This window comes from Sus scrofa, chromosome 6 (genome assembly GCF_000003025.6).
Source record: "Sus scrofa isolate TJ Tabasco breed Duroc chromosome 6, Sscrofa11.1, whole genome shotgun sequence".
Lineage (NCBI taxonomy): Eukaryota > Metazoa > Chordata > Mammalia > Artiodactyla > Suidae > Sus > Sus scrofa.
Window position 1 is genome coordinate 137381228 of NC_010448.4, and position 20091 is coordinate 137401318.

Here is a 20091-nt window from a genome sequence, read left to right on the forward strand (position 1 = left end):
CTAATCAGACATTAGAATCATAAAGAAAATTATAAAGGAAAAAAGGGGGAAATCATTCAAATTTATACATGTAGAGTCATACATTGTTTTTACTTTCATAATAATATTTTTTCATAAAGTAGGATTAATCTACCATCTGTTTATTTTTGTTTTTGAGATATAATCGTAGAGCTCTTGTTTCTGACTTCTATTCACAAACTAGCTATGAAAATGGAAAGGTAGCTCTCTCTTTTTGGAGAAGCAGGGCAGAGCAAAAGTAAAGCCTCTGACACCATCCTGCTTGGATTCAAATTCCAGCTTTACCACTTACTAGACATAGCATGTTGGGTAAAGTCACATAAGCTCTGCATCTCAGTCTCTCTATCTATGAAGAGGAGTTGTTCAAAGAATTAAAGGAGTTAATATAGAAAATACTTAAACTAGTGCCTGATACATAGTGAGAAGTATGTAGGAGTTTATTATATATGGTCATGCAAAGGTACTTATGATATATTGCTATACAAATAAAATCAGTTTATAAAATCAGTTATACATAGTATTTACCATTTGTATAAAAAGAACAAAGTATATAATAGTGCATCTGTTCACATACATAAGCATAAAAATATTTAAAAGGCTCTATATAAAACTTCTAATGTGATCATTTTGAGGGATTGTGACTGGCTCTATAATGTTTCAATTTATTACAACATTTACAACTATTAAATAAAAATAATTCAATTGTAGGGAGTTCCTATTGCGGCTCAGGGGGTTAAAAACCCAACTAGTGGAGCTCCTGTTGTGGCTCAGCAATAATGAACCCAACTAGTATCCATGAGGACACAGGTTCGATCCCTACACTCTCTCAGTGGGTTAAGGATCCAGTGTTGCCATGAGCTGTGGATCCCACATTGCTGTGGCTGTGGTTGTGGCCAGAAGCTGCAGTTCTGATTTGACTATTAGCCTAGGAACCTCCATATGCCACAGGTGCGACACTAAACAAAACGAACAAAAAAATTCAATGTTAAAACATATTTTTGAGGTAAAGAAAAGAAAGTAGAGGAAAACAAAACTCTTAGTTTTCAAAAAGATGACAGAGTTACCAGGTTTTCATGCTAAAAGAGAGTTTAGGTTTTATAAAATACAATATTAGTTGAAGTATATTATAGTAAACCTAAAGTTATAATTTCTCTTTACTAAAGAGTCATCATTTATGTTATGTAAAGAAAAAATGCAAAAGGAAAAAGAAAACAATTACCTTTAAAATTGCTAATAAATATACTCAAGGTTGTTAAATTTAACAGAAAGGTGGCTAAAAATTAACTAGTAAATAATATTAAAACAACCTTAATATATTTCTGCTCTATTTTACTGAAACAAGGATCCCATAGTAAGCTTGAAGTGCCTTTAGTGCCCCAACTGTATACATTCTGCCTAATAAAGAGACGAATACTCTATAAGACTTACAGTTCTGAAAGAAAGTTTCCAAATTTTGCTTTATATTGTATGACATCTTTTCTCTCTGAGAATTAATACAGTATCTATTGCCAGGTCTCTTAATCTATCTAAGTCATAGTTTCCTCAATTATAAAACAGGGAAAATATCCTATGAGGATTAAGTAAGAATATGCAGTTCTCATACAGAACATGAGAACAACAGTACTTGAACTTTTTCACTCTATCATTATCTCTTTGTCGTATGACAGCCTAAAAAGGATCAGCAATCTGATTAATATGTTGTTTAATGTATAGACTATGCTTTTAGCACTTGATAAACATACATACAGGCTTGAGCTGATTACTTAGAAAGTTAAATATATTATATCTTAGCTCTCACACATGCCATTTCTGTCCAATATGTCTTTCTCAAAGGTCACTAGTTACCCAAAATATCCCAAGTTTCTGACCTGTGCTGATGACAGATCTCCATCTATTGTGATGTCATTCAGTACTTGATGGTAATATTTCACATGATATTTTTTTTTCTGGCTACAGTTTAAAGGGCACTTTCTGTTTATGGAGTAAAGCCTATCATTATCAAAATATGTAACCGAAGGATTACAGTATGACTTCCTGTGATTTTATTTCTATATTGGTGCTTTAAGCAGCAATGAGTAAATCATCTAAATTATGTCGTAAGACCTCTTGTCCAAGAAGCAATATATTCTGCAATCTCATTGACAAAATTGTTAAAAGACCATCCTTGCAGTTTTTGGGGCAGTGGGGATATCACTGCTACGAACCCAGGATTTACAGAACACTGGCAAAAATTCTGAGGTATGTCGACTTGGATGGGTTTGACATACTGCTCACAGATTATATTGCATTTGTGGAAAAATCAGGATACCGATTCGAACTCAATTTTAATCTTGAATTTACTGAAATATGTGTGAATACAATTCTGTACTGGGTTTTTGCCAGAAAAGGTAATCCTGACTTTGTGGAATTACTTCTCAAGAAGACAAAAGACTATGTTCAAGACAGAAGTTGTAACCTGGCACTGATATGGAGGTAATAATCACATATGTTTTCACCGTAAAAGAGACATTTTCTCTTTAGGATACTATACAGCTTTTTTTTCCCCTAAAATGTATATACATAGTAATATATATGGATAAGAAATCCTTACTTGGTTGTGCATTCATTTGTTCATTCCTTCATTACTTAATGCAGTAAAATTTCACCTATATATATATTATTAGGTACCAATAGATTACTAGTGGTTTGCTCTATAAAGCTTACATGTTAGTGTTCAAGGTGATGCAATGTTAGACAAAGACATTGTTTTTGTGTAATACTGTGATCTCTTCTTTTTGAGAACACTGAGAACGTATACCTGTAGTAACATATATAAATTGACTTTTGAAGTATAATTCAGGATATATACACATATTCACTTAATAATACTTGTTAAACATAATAGTTCTCTATGTTTATGTTAAATATTGGAGTTCTTATTGTGGCCGAGTGGGTTAAGAACCCAACACAGTGTACGTGAGGATGCGGGTCTGATCCCTGGCCTTGCTCAGTGGGTTAGGTATCCAGGATTCCTGCAAGCCACAGTGTAGATTACAGATGCAGCTTGGATCCGGCATTGCTGTGGCTGTGGAGTAGGCCAGCAGCTGTAGTTCCGATTTGATCCCTAGCCCTGGAACTTCCATATGCATCTGAAAAAAAATGTATAAATTGATAAATTTGACTCCAAATTCTCCAGAACTAAACTCAGTGAAAGTCAAATACCCAATTCAATCTGTTATAGAACCAAACTTTCACATAGTCTGAACATGTCACTCCAACAAATAAATACTACTGAGGATCTTATCAGAATAAAATATCCAATATGACCTCTTTGAAGTCATATTACAGATTTTTTTGGTCATGCTCACAGCATGCAGAAGTTCCAGGGCCAAGGATCAGACTCACGCCACAGCAGTGATAATGCTGGATTCTTAACCCACTAGGCCACAAAGGAACTTCCGTAATACAGATTTCAGAGTTACTTAGTTGCACTAACTCCAATTTACTTTTTGCTTTTAGGTATTAGTTTGATTAGAACAGATGTGCATTTGTTCACTCATTCAGCAAAATATTTATCACCTTACTATGTAAGAGGCACTTGTACCGGGCATAATGATAGAACCACATGTGTAATGAAAAACAAGACAGCTAAGATCAGTTTAAGACTAAATCAATTTAGGAGTTCCCGTCGTGGCACAGTGGTTAACGAATCCGACTAGAAACCATGAGGTTGCGGGTTTGATCCCTGACCTTGCTCAGTGGGTTAATGATCCGGCGTTGCCATGAGCTGTGGTAGGTTGCAGAGGTGGCTCAGATCCCACATTGCTACGTGAGCTGTGGTGTAGGTTGCAGATGCGGCTCGGATCCTGTGTGGCTGTGGCTCTGGCGTAGGCTGGCAGCTACAGTTCTGATTAGACCCCTAGCCTCGGAACCTCCATATGCCGCGGAAGCGGCCCAAGAAATGGCAAAAAGACAAAAAAAAAAAAAAAAAAAAAAAAAAGACTAAATCAATTTAGATTTTGCCTGAAACAGAGTTGTTTTCTTGATCATGTAGCACTGAGGAGTTGGAGAACTACTAATTTCTTTAATGATAACCAAAGTACATAACTGATATCTAAAGTCTGGAATATCAATAAATAAAACTCCAAGATAGCACTTTTTGGATGTTTTAAGGACTATGGAATATGCAACTATGGCAGATATCAGCAGCTTCTAACTGTCACTAGCTGGGCTAAGTAATGCCTGTGTGTATCCCTGGCAGGACTATGGTAAAGAAAAAAGAGGTACAAGAGAGGAAGAGAAGATATGTTTTTCAAAATTTAATGAGGGGGCACAAGAGGGAAAAACTGAAAGGAAAGGAAGGAAAATTGAAAAAAGAGGAACATAGTGGACATGATAGAGTGCCATTAACAACTGTCTTAAGTAATAAACTGTTTTAAATTAATACATTTTGACTTAGATGCATCCACAAAGTAAAACACATTACAGGCCAGTTCTAAACACCACAACATCTTTTGGGTCTTTCAGAGCCACAGGAGTTGAAATTCTGATGGAACCTAGGAAGCATTAGCAAACCTCCCCCAACACCTCTTCCCAGGCAGCAACTCCTATAGAATATCTCTGGCTGCTGCTCATCTGGTCTGTGTTGGAACAACTCTAGCAGTACTGAGCTAACTATTTCTTGAAGTAAACCATTCCTTTGCCAGAGACTCTTCTCTTCCTAGTTATCCATTTTCCCTCAGAGATTTTACCCAGTCCCACGATTTTAAATACTATGATATGCCAATAACATCTTTCCCTCCAGCCCTGACCTCTCCTCTGGGCTTCAGACTCCTCTTACATTAGGCCATCTGCTCAACATCCCCATAGAGCATCTCAAATTTAACAGAAACAAAACAAAAACTTTTTTTCTTTGTTTCTTTTTTTTTTTTTTTAGGGCTACATCCGCTGCATATGGAAGTTTCCAGCCTAGTGGTTGAATCGGAGCTGCAGCTGCTGGCCTACACCACAGACACATCAACGCCAGATCTGAGCCACGTCTGCCACCTACACCAAGCTCATGGCAATACCAGATCCTTAACCCTCTGAGCGAGGCCAGGGATTGAACCTGCATCATCACAGAAACTATGTCAGGTTCTTAGCCCACTGAGCCAGGGCAGGAACTCCCAAAACATATATTGATCTAAATTACCCTCTTCCTGCCAACCTGCTCCATCCCCCTTAATTCATTTGATTAAGAGTTTCTATTGCTCAAGCCAGAAATCTAGGATTTCTTCTTGATTCTTCTCTATCCTTCACAACACATCAGCAAATCCTTTTGACTTTATTTCTAAAACATAACCGAATTAGTTATACTTTTCATCTTCTTCATTTCTAACCTAAATGAAGCCATCATCACCTTTTGCCCAGACAACTTCGATAAACTCTGAATCTTCCAGCTTCCATTCTTCCCTCTTATAATCTATACTTGACTCAGACGCCTGAGAGTTACCTTGTTAAAATGTAAAATAGGTCATAACACCCATGTTTAAAATCCTCCAAAGTTTTCTCACTACATGTGGAGTAAAATTCAAACTCAATACCAATTTTTAATAACTCCCATGTGGTCTGTCCCCACATCCAGTCTCATATCATTCTCCCCCTTAATACTTTATTCCCATCACACATTGGTTTGTTTTCTATCTACTCTTGCTAAAAGTAAGCTCCATGAAAGGGGAAACTTTTGACTACTTCTTCAACTTTGAGTTCTCAGTGCCTAGAATAAGCAGATACATAATAAGTTCTTAATCAAGATCAAGCTGGTTATACTGCGAGCCACACGGGAAGTCCAAGATCAAGCTTGGTGGGAAAATGAATTTTATACGGTTATATTAGACTTTTCTTTCTCATGGTGCACTGAAATCTGTCTCCATTTCTACAACTCTGCCCCCAAAGATATAGAGAGCAAAGTTCATTTATCCTCTCTCCTATATGAAAACCACTCAAAAATTCAATTACAGTTATGATGTTCCCACAATGAAAATCTTAAATTTCCTATTATCTGTTATTTTTTATTTCTATAGCAACATGATTCTTAGGTCACTTTCCCCTGTATACACTCCAGTCTGATAATTTCCCTATTATAACAATGAAATGTCTAAATAGGTCTCTGGAGGAGAGGAGATAGAATTAATGATGGAAAGGAACTTAAGTTTATCAATAAGTGGCAATAATAAATGTTACTATGGACAGATTGTTAAAGGGAGATGATGCCATTCAGTTAAAATAATAATAATCATTTATTAAGCATTTTCTAAGTACCAGGCACTATGTTATTTGTTGAAGATACAAAAACAAATTAGATATATTTCCTGATTTTGGAGCACTCATACACTAATAAGTGATCCATAAAAAAGTTATAATTACACTCTAAGTTCAAAAATAGAGGTATGGACTTCCCATGTGGCTCACAGCAAAAATAGAGGTATGGATAGGTAGAGGACACTGATAACTCTATTAGGGAGAAGAGGCTCTTTATTTAGAAGAACTGATGTATTAAATTGATTTTGAAAAGATGAAAAGGAGTTTTCCCTGTCTTTCCCTTGAAGAAATGTAATCTGGGCAAAGAAAGGCTGACTAAAGTCGAGGAAGACATAAACATGTAAGCAGTGACTACAGGTAATTCAGCAATTGCATTGCTAGACAGTGAGATGGAAATCAGGTCATAGTGAGAGATAAGACCTATAAGGGAAGACTTAAAGTACTTTGTAGCCCATACTAAGGAATTTGAAATTTACACCATAGGTCATGCCCAATCAGTGAAGGTCAAAATTGTAGTATGAAAAGATTCATTAGCTACCATTTGAAGTCTGGTCTATGGGAAAGAAGGCAGTAGCTAGGGGCAGGGAGCCCAATCAGTAGACTGTTCAGATTCTCCAGGTACAATGGCAGCTCCAGAATTTCTGTAGAGGAGGAGTTGAGGGAAGCAAATTGATTGAAAGGAGGGAGGTGTTTAGAGGAGTTGCTTGAAGCAGAATTTGCATAGCATGCCCAGTATGCAAGATTATATGTGTATTTATAACAGTTTTGGGGGGGGAACTAGTTGTGTTCTACCACCATTTTCTCCAACCCTTAGCTATCCTTTGATATCACAACTGTCCAGGTAAATTATAATGAGCACTGAAACTAAAATAATAGCAATGAGGAAAAGAAGAGATGTTATTGAATAGAATAACCAGAAATTACAGTAGGTGATTAGAACTAAAGAAAGAGAAAGAAGAAATAATCTTCAGATTCCTAAATTTTGATACTGGATAATGATTGTATTAGTTTCCTTATGCTGCTGTAACAATCCTCCACAAACGTAATGGCTTAAAACAACACAAATTTATTATTTTATAGCTCTGAAAGTCAAAAGTCCAAAATGAGGCTACAAGGGCTAAAATCAAGAGGTCACAGGGCTGGTTCCTTCTGTAGGCTTTAGGGGAGAATCTGTTTCCTTGTCTTTGCCAGCTTCTAGAGGCTGCCTACATTCCTTCTTCTGTCTTCAAAGCCAATACTGTAGTCAGTTCTTTCACTGGCTCTGCTTCTATCATTCTATGACACCTCCTCTAAGGACTCTTGTGATTATACAGGGCCTATCTGCATAATCTCCCACCTCAAGATCCTTACTCTAATTATAGCTGCAAAATCCCTTTTGCCACATTAAGAGGCCATTATTCAATCTACCACAATGGTCATGCCACAAACCTATCAAAATTATTACATGAGACCACAAAGTGAGTTTTGACATGAGTTTGCATTGCCTAAGGGATATCCAACTAGAGATGGGCAGTAAGTGGCTAGTATACAGTGTCATCTTTGATGTCTTTTACCTTCCACATCTTAATTTGTCAGAATATCTGTTGAGTCTACCTTCAAACAATATTCAGAATTAGATCATATCCACTGTTATCACCCTGTACTAAGCTAAGTGACTTCTTTCTTTCTGACTTATAACAAATTCTCAATAAAGGTGAGACCCTACTGCTTTTTTACTCAAAATCTCCATGGCTCCTTCATTCCATTTAGAGTGAAAGATGAAATTCTTACAGTAATCTACAATGCTTTACATGATGTGACATCCCATTACTTCTGTTTTCATTTCCTACTACTCTTCATCCTTTTCACTCTTTTAGCCATACTTGTTCCCTTACTCCTCCTTCACCACTCCAGACACACTTTCTTGCCTTAGAGTTCTTAAATATTCAAATGGCTAATTTCTTCATCTTCTTCTTCTTTATCCAAAGTCACCTTTCAGTAGGGCCCTCTCCTAACATCCTATTTAAAATTTCCAATTGGAAAATGCCAAAAGTTCAGAACCAGGCAGCTTCACTGGTGAATTCTGCCAAACATTCAAAGAAGGCTTAATCCTTCTCAAATCATAGAAAAAACTGAAGTGGAAGGAATGCTCCCAAACTTATTCTATGAGGCCAGCATTTCTTTGATACTAAAAGCAGATAAAGGCATTACAAAAAGAAAGGAAGATAAATTACATGCCAATATCCCTGTTGAACATAGGTACAAAAATCCTCAACAAAATACTAGCAAACTAAATTCAACAACACATTAAAAGGATCATACATGATGTTCAAGTAGAATTTATTGATGCAAGAATGGTTCAATGGCCGTAAATCAATCAACCTTATATACCACATTAACAAAACAAAGAATAAAAATAAATATCTATCTCAATAAAGACATAAAAAGCATTTGACAAAATTCAGCATGTATTTATGATATAAACTCTCAACAAAGTGGGTTTAGAGGGAACATACCTCAACATAATAAAGGCTATATATGAAAAACTCATTAATAACATATTATCCAATGATGAAAACTTGAAAACTTTTAGTCTAAGATCAGGAACAAGATAAGGATATCAACTATCACCACTTTTATTCAATACAGTATTAGAAGTCCTAGCTAAGCAATCAGAAAAGAAAAAGAGATAAAATTGGAAAAATTAGAACTAAAAAAGTAAAACTGTCCCTATTTGCAGATGACATGATACTATACAGAGAAAACCCTAAAGACTCCACCAAAAAATTATTTCAAACTAATAAACAGATTCAGTAAAGCTGTAGGATACAAAATCAATATGAAGAAATCTGTTGCATATCTATACACTAGTATCTATCAGAAAGAGAAATTAAGAAAACAATTCCATTTACAATTTCATCAAAAGAATAAAATATCTCAGTAAATTTAACCAAGGAGGTGAAAGACTTGCACTCTGAAAACTGTAAGATAGTGATGAAAGAAAATGAAGGCAACACAAATAGATGTAAAGATATACCATGCTCATGGATTCAAAGAATTAATACTGTTAAAATGTCCATACTACCCAGAACAATCTACAGATTCATTGGAATCCCTATAAAAATAACAATAGTATTTTTCATGAAACTGGAACCAATAATCCTAAAATTTATAAGGAAACATAAAAAACCACATATAGCCAAAGTAACCTTTAGAAAGAAGACCCAAGCTAGAGTTATCATGCTCTGTAATTTCAAACTATACTACAAAGCTATAGTAATCAAAATTTAGAGTACTGGGAGTTCCTGTTGTGGTGCAGGGGAAACAAATCCAACTGGTACCTGTGAAGATGCAGGTTTGATCCCTGGTCTCACTCAGTAGGTTGGGGATCCGGCGTTGCCATGAGCTGCAGTGTGGGTTGCAGACACAGCTTGGATCCTGCATTGCTGTGGCTGTGGTGGAGGCTGGCAGCTGTAGCTCTAATTTGACCCCTATCCTGGGAATTTCCATAATACTCAGCTGTGATCCTAAAAAGCAAAAAACAAAACAAAAACAACAACAACAACAAAAACAAAAAAACTGTACAGTACTGGCACAAAAACGAACATATAGATCAACAGAACAGAATAGAGATCCAGAAATAAACTCATGTATATATGGTCAATCTATAACAAAGGAGGCAAGAACATAAAATAGGGAAAAGAACAGCCTTTTCATTAAATGGTGTTGGGAAAACTGGACAGCTACACACAAGAGAATCAAACTGGACTACTTTCTTGTACCATATACAAAAATAAACTCAAATGGATTAAATATTTAAATATGAGACCTGAAACCATAAAAACTTCTAGAAAAAAACATAGATGGGAGTTCCAATTGTGGCTCAGTGGGTTACAAACCTGACTAGTATCCATGAGGACTCATGTTCAATCCTTGGCCTCACTCAGTGGTTTAAGGATCCACCATTGCTGTGAACTGCAGTGTAGGTTGCAGCTGCAGCTCAGATCCCACATTGCTGTGGCTGTGGCTATGGCTGTGGCCAGCAGTTGCAGCTCTTATTTGATTCCTAGCCTGGGAATTCCCATAAACCACAGCCCTAAAAAGCAAAAAAAAAAAAAAAAAAAAAAAAAACCAAAAAGAGAGAGAGAGAGGCAGTACTCTCTCCCGCATCAATCTTAATATTTTTTGGGATATGTATCCTCAGGCAAGAGCAACAAAAACAAAAAAGTGGACTTCAAAACAAAAAGCTTTTGGATAGTAAAGGAAACTATTTAAAAAGTGAAAAGGCAATGTACTGGGTTGAGGATGATATGCGCAAATAATATATCCAACCAGTAGTTAGCATCCAAAATGTATAAAGAACTCACACAACTCAGTATTATAAAAACCCAATTAAAAAGGGACAGAGGGCCTTAATAGACAATTTTTCCAAGGAAGACATACAGATGGTTTATAGACATGTCAATAGCCACTTTTCATCACTAATCATCAGAGAAATGTAAATCAAAATCACAATGAAATATTACCTCCCACCTGTCACAACACCTATTATCAAAAAGACAACAAGTAAGTGTTAGCAAAGATATAGAGAAAAAGGAATACTTATGCACTGTTGGTAGAATGTAAATTGGCAGAGCCACTATGGAAAACAGTATGTAGGTTTCTCAAAAAATTAAAAATAGAGTTACCATATGATCCAGTGATTCCACTTCTGGGTATTTAATCAAATAAAATTAAAATACTAATTAAAAAAGATATATGCACCCTATGCTTATTGCAGCATTACTCACAATAGCCAAGATATAGAAGCAACTTAAATGTCCATAAGTAGATGAATGGATAAAGAAGTGGTGTGTGTGTATGTGTGTGTGTGTGTGTGTGTGTGTGTGTGTGTGTGTGTAATCATATATAAAATGCATTATTACTCAGCCATAAAAAAAGATAAAATCTTGTCATTTGTGACAACATGGACAGACTTAGAGGGCATTATTCTAAGTGAAATAAGTAAGAGAAAAACAAATACTGTATTTCACTTGTATGTGTAATCTAAAAACCAAAACAAATGATCAAACAAAACAAAAAGTAAACCGACTCATATATACAAACAAAAAACTGTTGGTTTCAGGGCAGGGATGGTGAGGAATTGGGAGAAATAGATGAAGGGAATTAAGAGATACTAACCTCAAGTTATAAAATAAAAAAGTCATGGGAATGTAATGCCAGCATAGGGAAAATAGTCAATAATATTGTAACAACTCTGAATAGTGATGAATGGTTAATCACAGTGATCAATTTGAAATGTACATAATTACCACACCACTATGTTGTATACCTGAAACCAGTATAATATTGCCTATCAACAACACTTCAATTAAAAAAAAAACCAACTGAAAAATGCCCTCATTGCACCTTCCCAGCATTTCCATACTTCTCATCCTACCCTGCTTTCTCTTTTTCCCACAATACTTATCAAATGTTCTAACACATGATAAAATTTGCTTGTTTGCTGTGTTCATTCTGTATTGTCTGTTACCCCTAACTACTATATTATCAAGAAAGCAGGTACCTTTGTTTTGTTCACTCAATATATCCCAAGAACCCGAAATAGTATCTTGAATATATTATGCATTCAATAATATTTTTAATAAATTAAAAGACAGTAGTTGATGTTATGGTAATAGATGAAATTGCTTGAGAACAGTAAAATTAAAATCAGTTAAAAGGCCACATCTATTTTACTTAGATGTTGAGGGAAGAGGAAGAGGAACCAGTGAAAGAGGGTTGAGAATGAATAGAGACGTAAATGCATAACCTGAAGAGAATGGTCCCACTGAATCATGGGAAAACATCTCAAGAAAGCCAACTGTATCAAATATCAGAGATAAAATTATTATGAAGAAACATCTATTGAATTGGCAGCTAGAAACCAAAAGAGAAACAGTAGGGGAAATTTTAGAAATAATTATGATAGCTGCAAAATTGAATCATTCTCTGCATGTCTATATGGAAATATTATGTCCCATTTTATAAACACATATATGACAGGTTTTCAGATACAGAGGGTTCAGTTCATTAACCTCATATTTAAAAACTGATTCTTGCTTTGCTTGCCTCACTCCATCCATTTAAGCATTGTTATAATTAACTGTCAGTACAGATTAAGCAAATTTTGGTTTACAATAACACGCTCTTTAAACGTGAGGATTAATCATATTTCATTGAGTACAGATTAGACTTTTAAACCTCATTTTAAACCTATTTGAGTTTTAGTTATATTTTCAACATTTTGGTCCAAATTATATTCTACAGGTAATGCCAATTTTAATATCTTAAAATCAACTAATATATAAATCTTTTTTTTGGGGGGGGGCCTCACCTGCGGCATATGGAGGTTCCAAGGCTAGGGGTCAAATCAGAGCTGCAGCTGCTGCTCTACGCCACAGCCACAACAATACCAGACCCGAACCGTGTCTGTGACCTACATCATAGCTCACGGCAAGGCCAGATCCTTAACCCACTGAGCAATGGATGCTAGTCAGATTCATTTCTGCTGAGCCACGACAGGAACTCCTAATATCTAAATCTTAACAAGGGCCACTTACAGTATTTTTTTGTCCCTTAAGTTCCCTGAATTCTAATACTTACAAGACTCAAGTCAAATATTTTCTTAAAAATTAGCAAGATGGAGAGTTCCTATTGTGGTATAGCAGAAACGAATCCGACTAGTATCTATGAGGGTGTGGGTTCGAGCTCTGGCCTTGCTCAGTGGGTCAGGGATCCAGTATTACTGTGATGTAGGCTGGCAGCTGTAGCTCCGATTTGACCCCTAGCCTGGGAACTTCCAAATGCCACTGGTGAGGTGCTAAAAAAAAAAAAAAAAGTGAGCAAAATGTATTAGATTGCTTTTGAAAAGTTACATGACTGCATTTCTTTAAAATCATAGTAAGCCTAAAGCTGCAGAATAAATAGAAAATTAATAATATGTTTCAGGATAAGAGTAAAAAAAAATCCCCTGATGAATATTTGAGTTTTTGCTATGGGCCAAGTATTATTCTAGGCATTCAGGGATATAACAGTGGACTAAACAGAAAGTATTGTCCAGAGCTTAAAATTTTATAGTTTATCTTGCCCACCCATTTATTTTTAAGATAAGAAATGAAAGCTTACAGACATTAAACATGTCCAAAATGATAAGGGCTTGAGGAATAAGAGAAAAGTCAGGCAATCTTCTTCATGGCACTTTGTACATGGCTCCATCATATATATATAATTAAAAGTAAATGTTAAATAATTTTTTAAAAGAGCTTATTAAACAGGGCCCTATATGATGAGCAAGTCTTGCTCCAGAATTGAAAATGGAGGGGAAGAACACATTCAAATCAAAGAAATGTAAGAGTTGAATGCAGCAGTAGTTTGGGAAAATGAATACAATAATCAGGAGAGGAAACGGAGAAGTAGTTTAGTTCGGTTTGGGATATGTGTTGGAAGTATTCCTGAAAAAGATGAGATGATTCCAGGGGAGAGCATATATATATATATATATAGAGAGAGAGAGAGAGAGAATTAGAAGGATATATATAGTACCACAGACAGAGTGATAACAAAACCCCACGTCTTAATTTCTATAATGCAATCCTGCACTACACTGCATTTTTTTTTTTTTTTTGGTCCTTTTAGGGCTGCACCTGCAGCATATGGAGGTTCCAAGGCTAAGGGGTCAAATCAGAGCTGTAGCCACTGGCCTACTCCACAGCCACAGCAAAACCAGATCCAAGCCGCGTCTGTGACCCACACCCCAGCTCATGACAACGCCAGATCCTTAACTCACTGAGCGAGGCCGGGGATCAAACCTGTATCCTCATGATGCTAGTACCTGTGTCCTAATGGATACTAGTCAGATTCATTTCCCCTGAGCCACAGTGGGAACTCCCTATACCGCACTTTTTTTAATCACAAAATCTTGAAATTTCAGAGCTCAATGAAGCTTTGGAAATAAACTAGATGGTCTAGCAATTTTCAAACCATACGTTCTGGAGCTCCTGACAAGGGAATAACCACGGGGGAAGTCTCTAGGACCCTGAAATACATTTCAACCAGAGAACTTATCTAATATAAAATATTCATTTTATATATCTGGTTCATGTATAACACTACCCCAATGTTGGTTTATGATTGTAAATGAAACATTCTTTCCAATTTTTAAAACAATTTTATGGCTACACCATGATATATGGAAGTTCCCGAGCCAGGGATGAAATATCAGTGCAGCTAAGACCTGCAGCTGTGGCAATACCACCTGTGCAGGACCAGGGATTGAATCCACACCTCTGCAGTAACCTGAGCCTCTGCAGTCAGATTCTTAACCCACTGTGCCTCAGAAAGAACTCCTCTGTCCATTTTTTTTTTTTTTTTTTTTTTTTGGCCAAACACCCACTAATCCCTCAAATCTTAGTTCCAGGTTAACCTACAGACAGTGACTATTCCAGGTAGAGTTAAATGCCCCACTTGTCAGTGCTTCTATAGTATCCTAAGTATGTTTCTATTGTAGCAATTACCACCCTGTATTGTACTTACTGAATTACTTGTCTTTTTCCCTTACTAGACTATAATAAGCATCTTGAGATCGAGGATTGCATCTTGAGATCGAGGATTTCATCTCTGTAAATATAGTACTCAGTACACTCTGGGCGAGCAAACATTAAATAAATTAGTTAATGAATGAATAAGCAAATGAATGCATAAAAGTGTAAGGAAACTAAGACTCAAAGAGGCTGACTGACCCAATGTCATACAGCTAATCAGGAGAACCAAAACCTAATACCAAGAACCCTTACATCTCCATTGTGTTTAGCACTATACCTTGTTACTTCCCATCTTAATCATTTGAAAATTTAAAGTTCCTTCTGAATAAATGCTTTCCTTGCTCTGTATAATTTTCCAAAATTAATATTTATAGTTTTATGCTGTTCTGCAGAATATACCAGTGGTTTATTAGACCAATCAAGATAATTCTAGAGACAAAGACCATGAATAAAATTTCCCTTTCTTTAATTCTAAAAGCCATGTTTAGTTGGCCAAATCAAGGCCTGATAACTAATACAAAATCCCCTTTGGTTGGTTCTACCATGTCCTATATATATAGGACAATAGCAAACATAAATGTCTACTAGATTAAACAATTGCAAGAACAATATACAATTAGAAAAAAATAAAATTTTCATCAATAGCAAACATAAATGTCTACTAAATTAAACAATTGCAAGAACAATATACAATTAGAAAAAAATAAAATTTTCATTTATTTTATAAGGGAGGAGGAATTTTCAAGTCCAGCTATCATGTAGCACTCCAGGAAAAAGAAGATTTCAGAGAACTCTCAAAACTCTTACTTTAGAAGGAAAATTCGTGCTCTCTTTGACAGCATATATACTTTAGAAGGAAAATTAAATTCTGTCCTTGAGGGACTTAATATGGCCCTCATAATAATTTACATTTCTTAAGTCTAAAAATACCAACTCTCATTTTATTAGAGTGAACAAAACCGAAATAAGGTAGCTGCACTTATTCCTTTTTAGTCTAATCTTCAAACTTAATTCAATCTCAAGTCTGATATATGATCAAGAACAATGGGAGTTCCCATTGCGGCTCTGTAACAAACCTGTCCAGTATCCATGAAAATGCAGGTTTGATCCCTGGTCCCCTCAGTGGGTTAAGAATCTGGTGTTGCCATGGCTCAGATCTGCTGTTGTTGTGGCTGTGGCTGTGGCCAGCAGGTGCAGCTCTGATTTGACCCCTAGCCTGGGAACTTCCATGTGCCATACCTGCAGCCCTAAAAAGTAATAAACAAACAAATAAATACATAAAGTAAATATTTCCCTCATATTATAAATCTCTTGTTTGTTTTTACAAGTGTTTCAAGGGGCTTTAAGTGTGTAGTAGGATTTTCTTGTTTTTTAATCTCCAGGTTGGCCTAGATTCTGAGTGGAAAACTCTTCTTAAGACATATTATATATAAATGTAAAGTTATTTAAGATACTTACTATTTAAGATAATACTATTATTTTACCGTTACTGTTAAGACAAAGTGTTTTCCACATTTCTTAATTCTATACTCAACAAGGTTTTTTGTTTGATTCACAGAACTTTCACACCAGTATACTGTCCAAGCCCATTAAGTGGCATCACACCTCTACTTTATGTAGCTCAGACAAGACAATCCAATATCTTAAAAATACTCCTGCAATATGGAATCTTAGAAAGAGAAAAAAACCCTATCAACATTGTGTTAACAATATTACTCTACCCTTCAAGAGTGAGAATAATGGTTGATCACGAATTGGTCGACATCCAGGAAGATGCCAAAACATGTTTAGTGCTATGTTCCAGAGTGCTTTCTGTCATTTCAATCAGAGAAATAGAGGTAAGCAAAATATTGTACATTGGGTTTGGGCTCAAGTATTGACCCATTTTAAGATAAAATTGTTAGGCAAGAATAAAACTAATTTTTTTTTTTTTTTGTCTTTTGCCATTTTCTTAGGCTGCTCACGTGGTATATGGAGGTTCCCAGTCTAGGGGTTGAATCGGAGCTGTAGCCGCCGGCCTACGCCAGAACCACGGCAATGCCGGATCCGAGCTGAGTCTGCCACCTACACCACAGTTCTCGGCAACGCTGGATCCTTAACCCACTGAGCAAGGGCAAGGATCGAACCCACAACCTCATGGTTCCTAGTCGGATTCATTAACCATTGTGCCATGGCGGGAACTCCGAATAAAGTTAATTTTTAATCTACACATCCAGTGAGAAATTAGTCACTGAGTATATGCTTATAAACTCCAATTATCTGGAACATTAGCTCCTTTTTTTCATAATTTTATGTTTTCTAAATATGAATGAATTTTTAAAGTTAAATTTATAGTTTACTTTAGTAGGTATTAAGTATATGTATGCCTATTATTATTAATTCTAATTACTTAATAATCTGTTTGTTAGGATTACTATATCTCTGAGAAACATGACAAATTAAAATTTTAAGTCCTCTTTTCCAATAGAATATTTTAAAATGAGAGTTACATTCCTCCCCACAAGTACAATCACGTACCAAGAAACATATGTTTCTTTTCAAAATTCCAAAACAATTTTAAGCATGTAAATATAAATAAAGGCTTAAAAAATATTTGTTCAATAGAAAATATCTATCTCAAAAATGTGGAGTTTCTCCTGTATAAGGTTTACAGGAAAAAAAAAGATCAACCCTCTGGAGGGCACGTCCACTCTGTCAAAATGAACTAAGTTTCAGCAACAAATTATATCATGTCTATTAGTAGTAAGAAATAAGTCTGCTTAAGGCAAAGAAAGCTACCCCTATAAATTTAAACAAAATTACCAAGGAATCTAGCAGTTAGTTCCCCTTATCTTAAAAGGTAGGACTTCAAAAATAAACTCCTAAGAGATATAACTCTGCTAGGTCTTTAATTTTTTTAAGCCTCAACAAGGTGTATCAATTAACCATGTCTGGGCCAACTGTAAGGAGAGAACACTGGTCAAATTATTTTGGCAACCAATTTTAAAACAAAAAAAAATTTTAATTTTTGCATCTTCAGTAATTTGCTTCTCCTTGGTCCAGTGTTAGTCCTGCACATATTGAACATCAATATAGAACAACTGATTCTCAAGCAGCTCCATGAATGCTATTCCTTAGGTTCACTCAGAATAGAAAAGTACTAGGAGAGAGTGAGTTGATCAAATTCACCTGCCTGAATGGTAAAGTTGGATTCCATTTAATTATAGTTTAATAAGCGAAGTAGCATTCAGTAAGGTGAAAGAAGGCATAAAAACCAGCTTGAAGAACACTTTAAATGACCCTAACTTTGATTTCCACACTTCCCAGTTTTATTATAAATATATATTTAGATATCTTTACTTCCGGACCACAGTTCTGTAAATAAGAGACTGTGCCTATTTTGCATAGTCTAGTAATTATTCCAAGCACCAAGCTCAGGCTGAGTATATAGGAGATAGTCTTTAAATAAGTGTTTATTGAATTATGGGAAATTATGTATCATCCATTAAAGTATCAGGCAGTCTTTGGAGTGTAGGTGCTACTAGAGAAGTACCTCCGTAATACAGCAATGTCTTTTACTTCTAAGTCAATCTAATAACATTTGACTTTTAGAACTAAATCTTTAAAAAGTGGTAACTTAGGTAAAACTTAAAAAGGTGGAGTTCCCGTCATGGCTCAGCGGTTAACGAATCCGACTAGGAACCATGAGGTTGCGGGTTCGATCCCTGGCCCTGCTCAGTGGATTAAAGATCTGGTGTTGCTGTGAGCTGTGGTGTAGGTCCCAGACGCAGCTCGGATCTTGAGTTGCTGTGGCTGTGGCATAGGCTGGAGGCTACAGCTCCGATTAGACCCCTAGCCTGGGAATCTCCATGTGCCACATGAGCAGCCCTAGAAAAGACAAAAAGACAAAAAAAAAAAGTTATCTTCATATGGATGGGCCTCTTGTCAAGTCTTCTTGTGATTATGGTTTATGAAGTTTTACTCTACATTGGTTGGAATCATCTGGCGATTGTTCAGGATTTATGCTGTCTGTGCTCAACCCCAAACCAACTGAAGTAGAAATTCTGTAGCTCAACCTCAGCGTGCATATTTTATAAAGTTCCCTAGATGATTCCAGTGTATGGCCAAATTGGCAACACTACTCTAGAAGGAGAATCTCATAAACCCTAAGTGCATAACCTGCCTAAAATTAAAAACAGACTCATAGTTGTAAGAAATAATGTTTTATGTCCTTAGATATATTAAACTTCATATATGATTGAGAGAATAAAATGGGAATAAAAACATTTGCCTCAGGTGAAAATGTTTTAGAAAAAATATTATAACAGTTATATAAGTGTAAGATATATTTTATGAATTCAAATAGAAATTAAAATGCTTTTAATTTGGACTAATCCAATGATTAACATCAAAAAGTTAAAATATTTCCCTTTTCTTAGACGCAGCTAAGTTTAGGAAGACGTCCAATTATTTCAAATTGGCTGGACTACATTCCTTCAACAAGATACAAAGATCCATGTGAACTACTACATTTCTGCAGAATAACCATCAGGGCTCAACTACTGACCAACAATATGCTCCCAAATGGAATATTTTCACTTCTAATTCCTGCTCGTCTGCAGAACTACCTGAATTTAGAAAGCTAATGCACATCTTTTTCTGCATTCTTCAAGGATGCTCACTGTTGTATGGTTTAGAAGTTAATAAACTATTAACTTCAAAAAATTTTTATTGTACTTAATATCCTATTAGAAGATATATTTTCACATGATACCCTAAATGAATCACTTTTAAATAAACATATGGCTCTACCCATTAGGTTTGTATACAATGGAACAAATTATATACATTTCAAAAAATATTTTAGATTTACCCTTTTATTCTGCTCTTAAAATTTTTTTGGCCTTAGAGCATTCATGTTACTTGTAGAAAATCTGGTCATATTAATATTATGAAATCTAAAGTTCTTATTATTAGTATGCCCTAAGTTAAGTAAAATTTAAAAATATTTTACTCATAATAATATTTTGTATTCATAATGACTATTTATTTATTGAGTTATTTTTCAAATAAAGCACTGTGTTTGGTAATAGGGAATAATTGATAAAATTAAGATGTGATCTTCTTTCTTTTAGAGAAGAATTTATAAATCTATAGCAGCCATGGTCACAAACAATACAAAGTGAAGAATTAGTCAACTAAAGTATTGGGAGTAGGATGGCAGAAATGGATTATATTTGGAAGTAATTAGCCT

At 35.5% G+C, this 20091-nt stretch overlaps 1 protein-coding gene across 1 annotated transcript; it reads left to right on the forward strand.

Moving 5' to 3' along the window:
- Nucleotides 1950-19562, forward strand: ASB17 (ankyrin repeat and SOCS box containing 17). The gene is made up of 3 exons (XM_021096461.1): nt 1950-2490; nt 16417-16696; nt 19277-19562. Exons 1-3 carry the CDS (start codon nt 2090-2092, stop codon nt 19481-19483), a joined length of 888 nt encoding a protein of 295 aa, XP_020952120.1. The 5' UTR covers nt 1950-2089; the 3' UTR covers nt 19484-19562.

Coding starts and splice junctions, on each gene's coding strand:
- ASB17 (XM_021096461.1), top strand. CDS start 2,090: ATGAGTAAATCATCTAAATTATGTCGTAAGACCTCTTGTCCAAGAAGC. Junction 2,491..16,416: donor AACCTGGCACTGATATGGAG/GTAATAATCACA, acceptor TTTGATTCACAG/AACTTTCACACCAGTATACT. Junction 16,697..19,276: donor TTTCAATCAGAGAAATAGAG/GTAAGCAAAATA, acceptor CCCTTTTCTTAG/ACGCAGCTAAGTTTAGGAAG.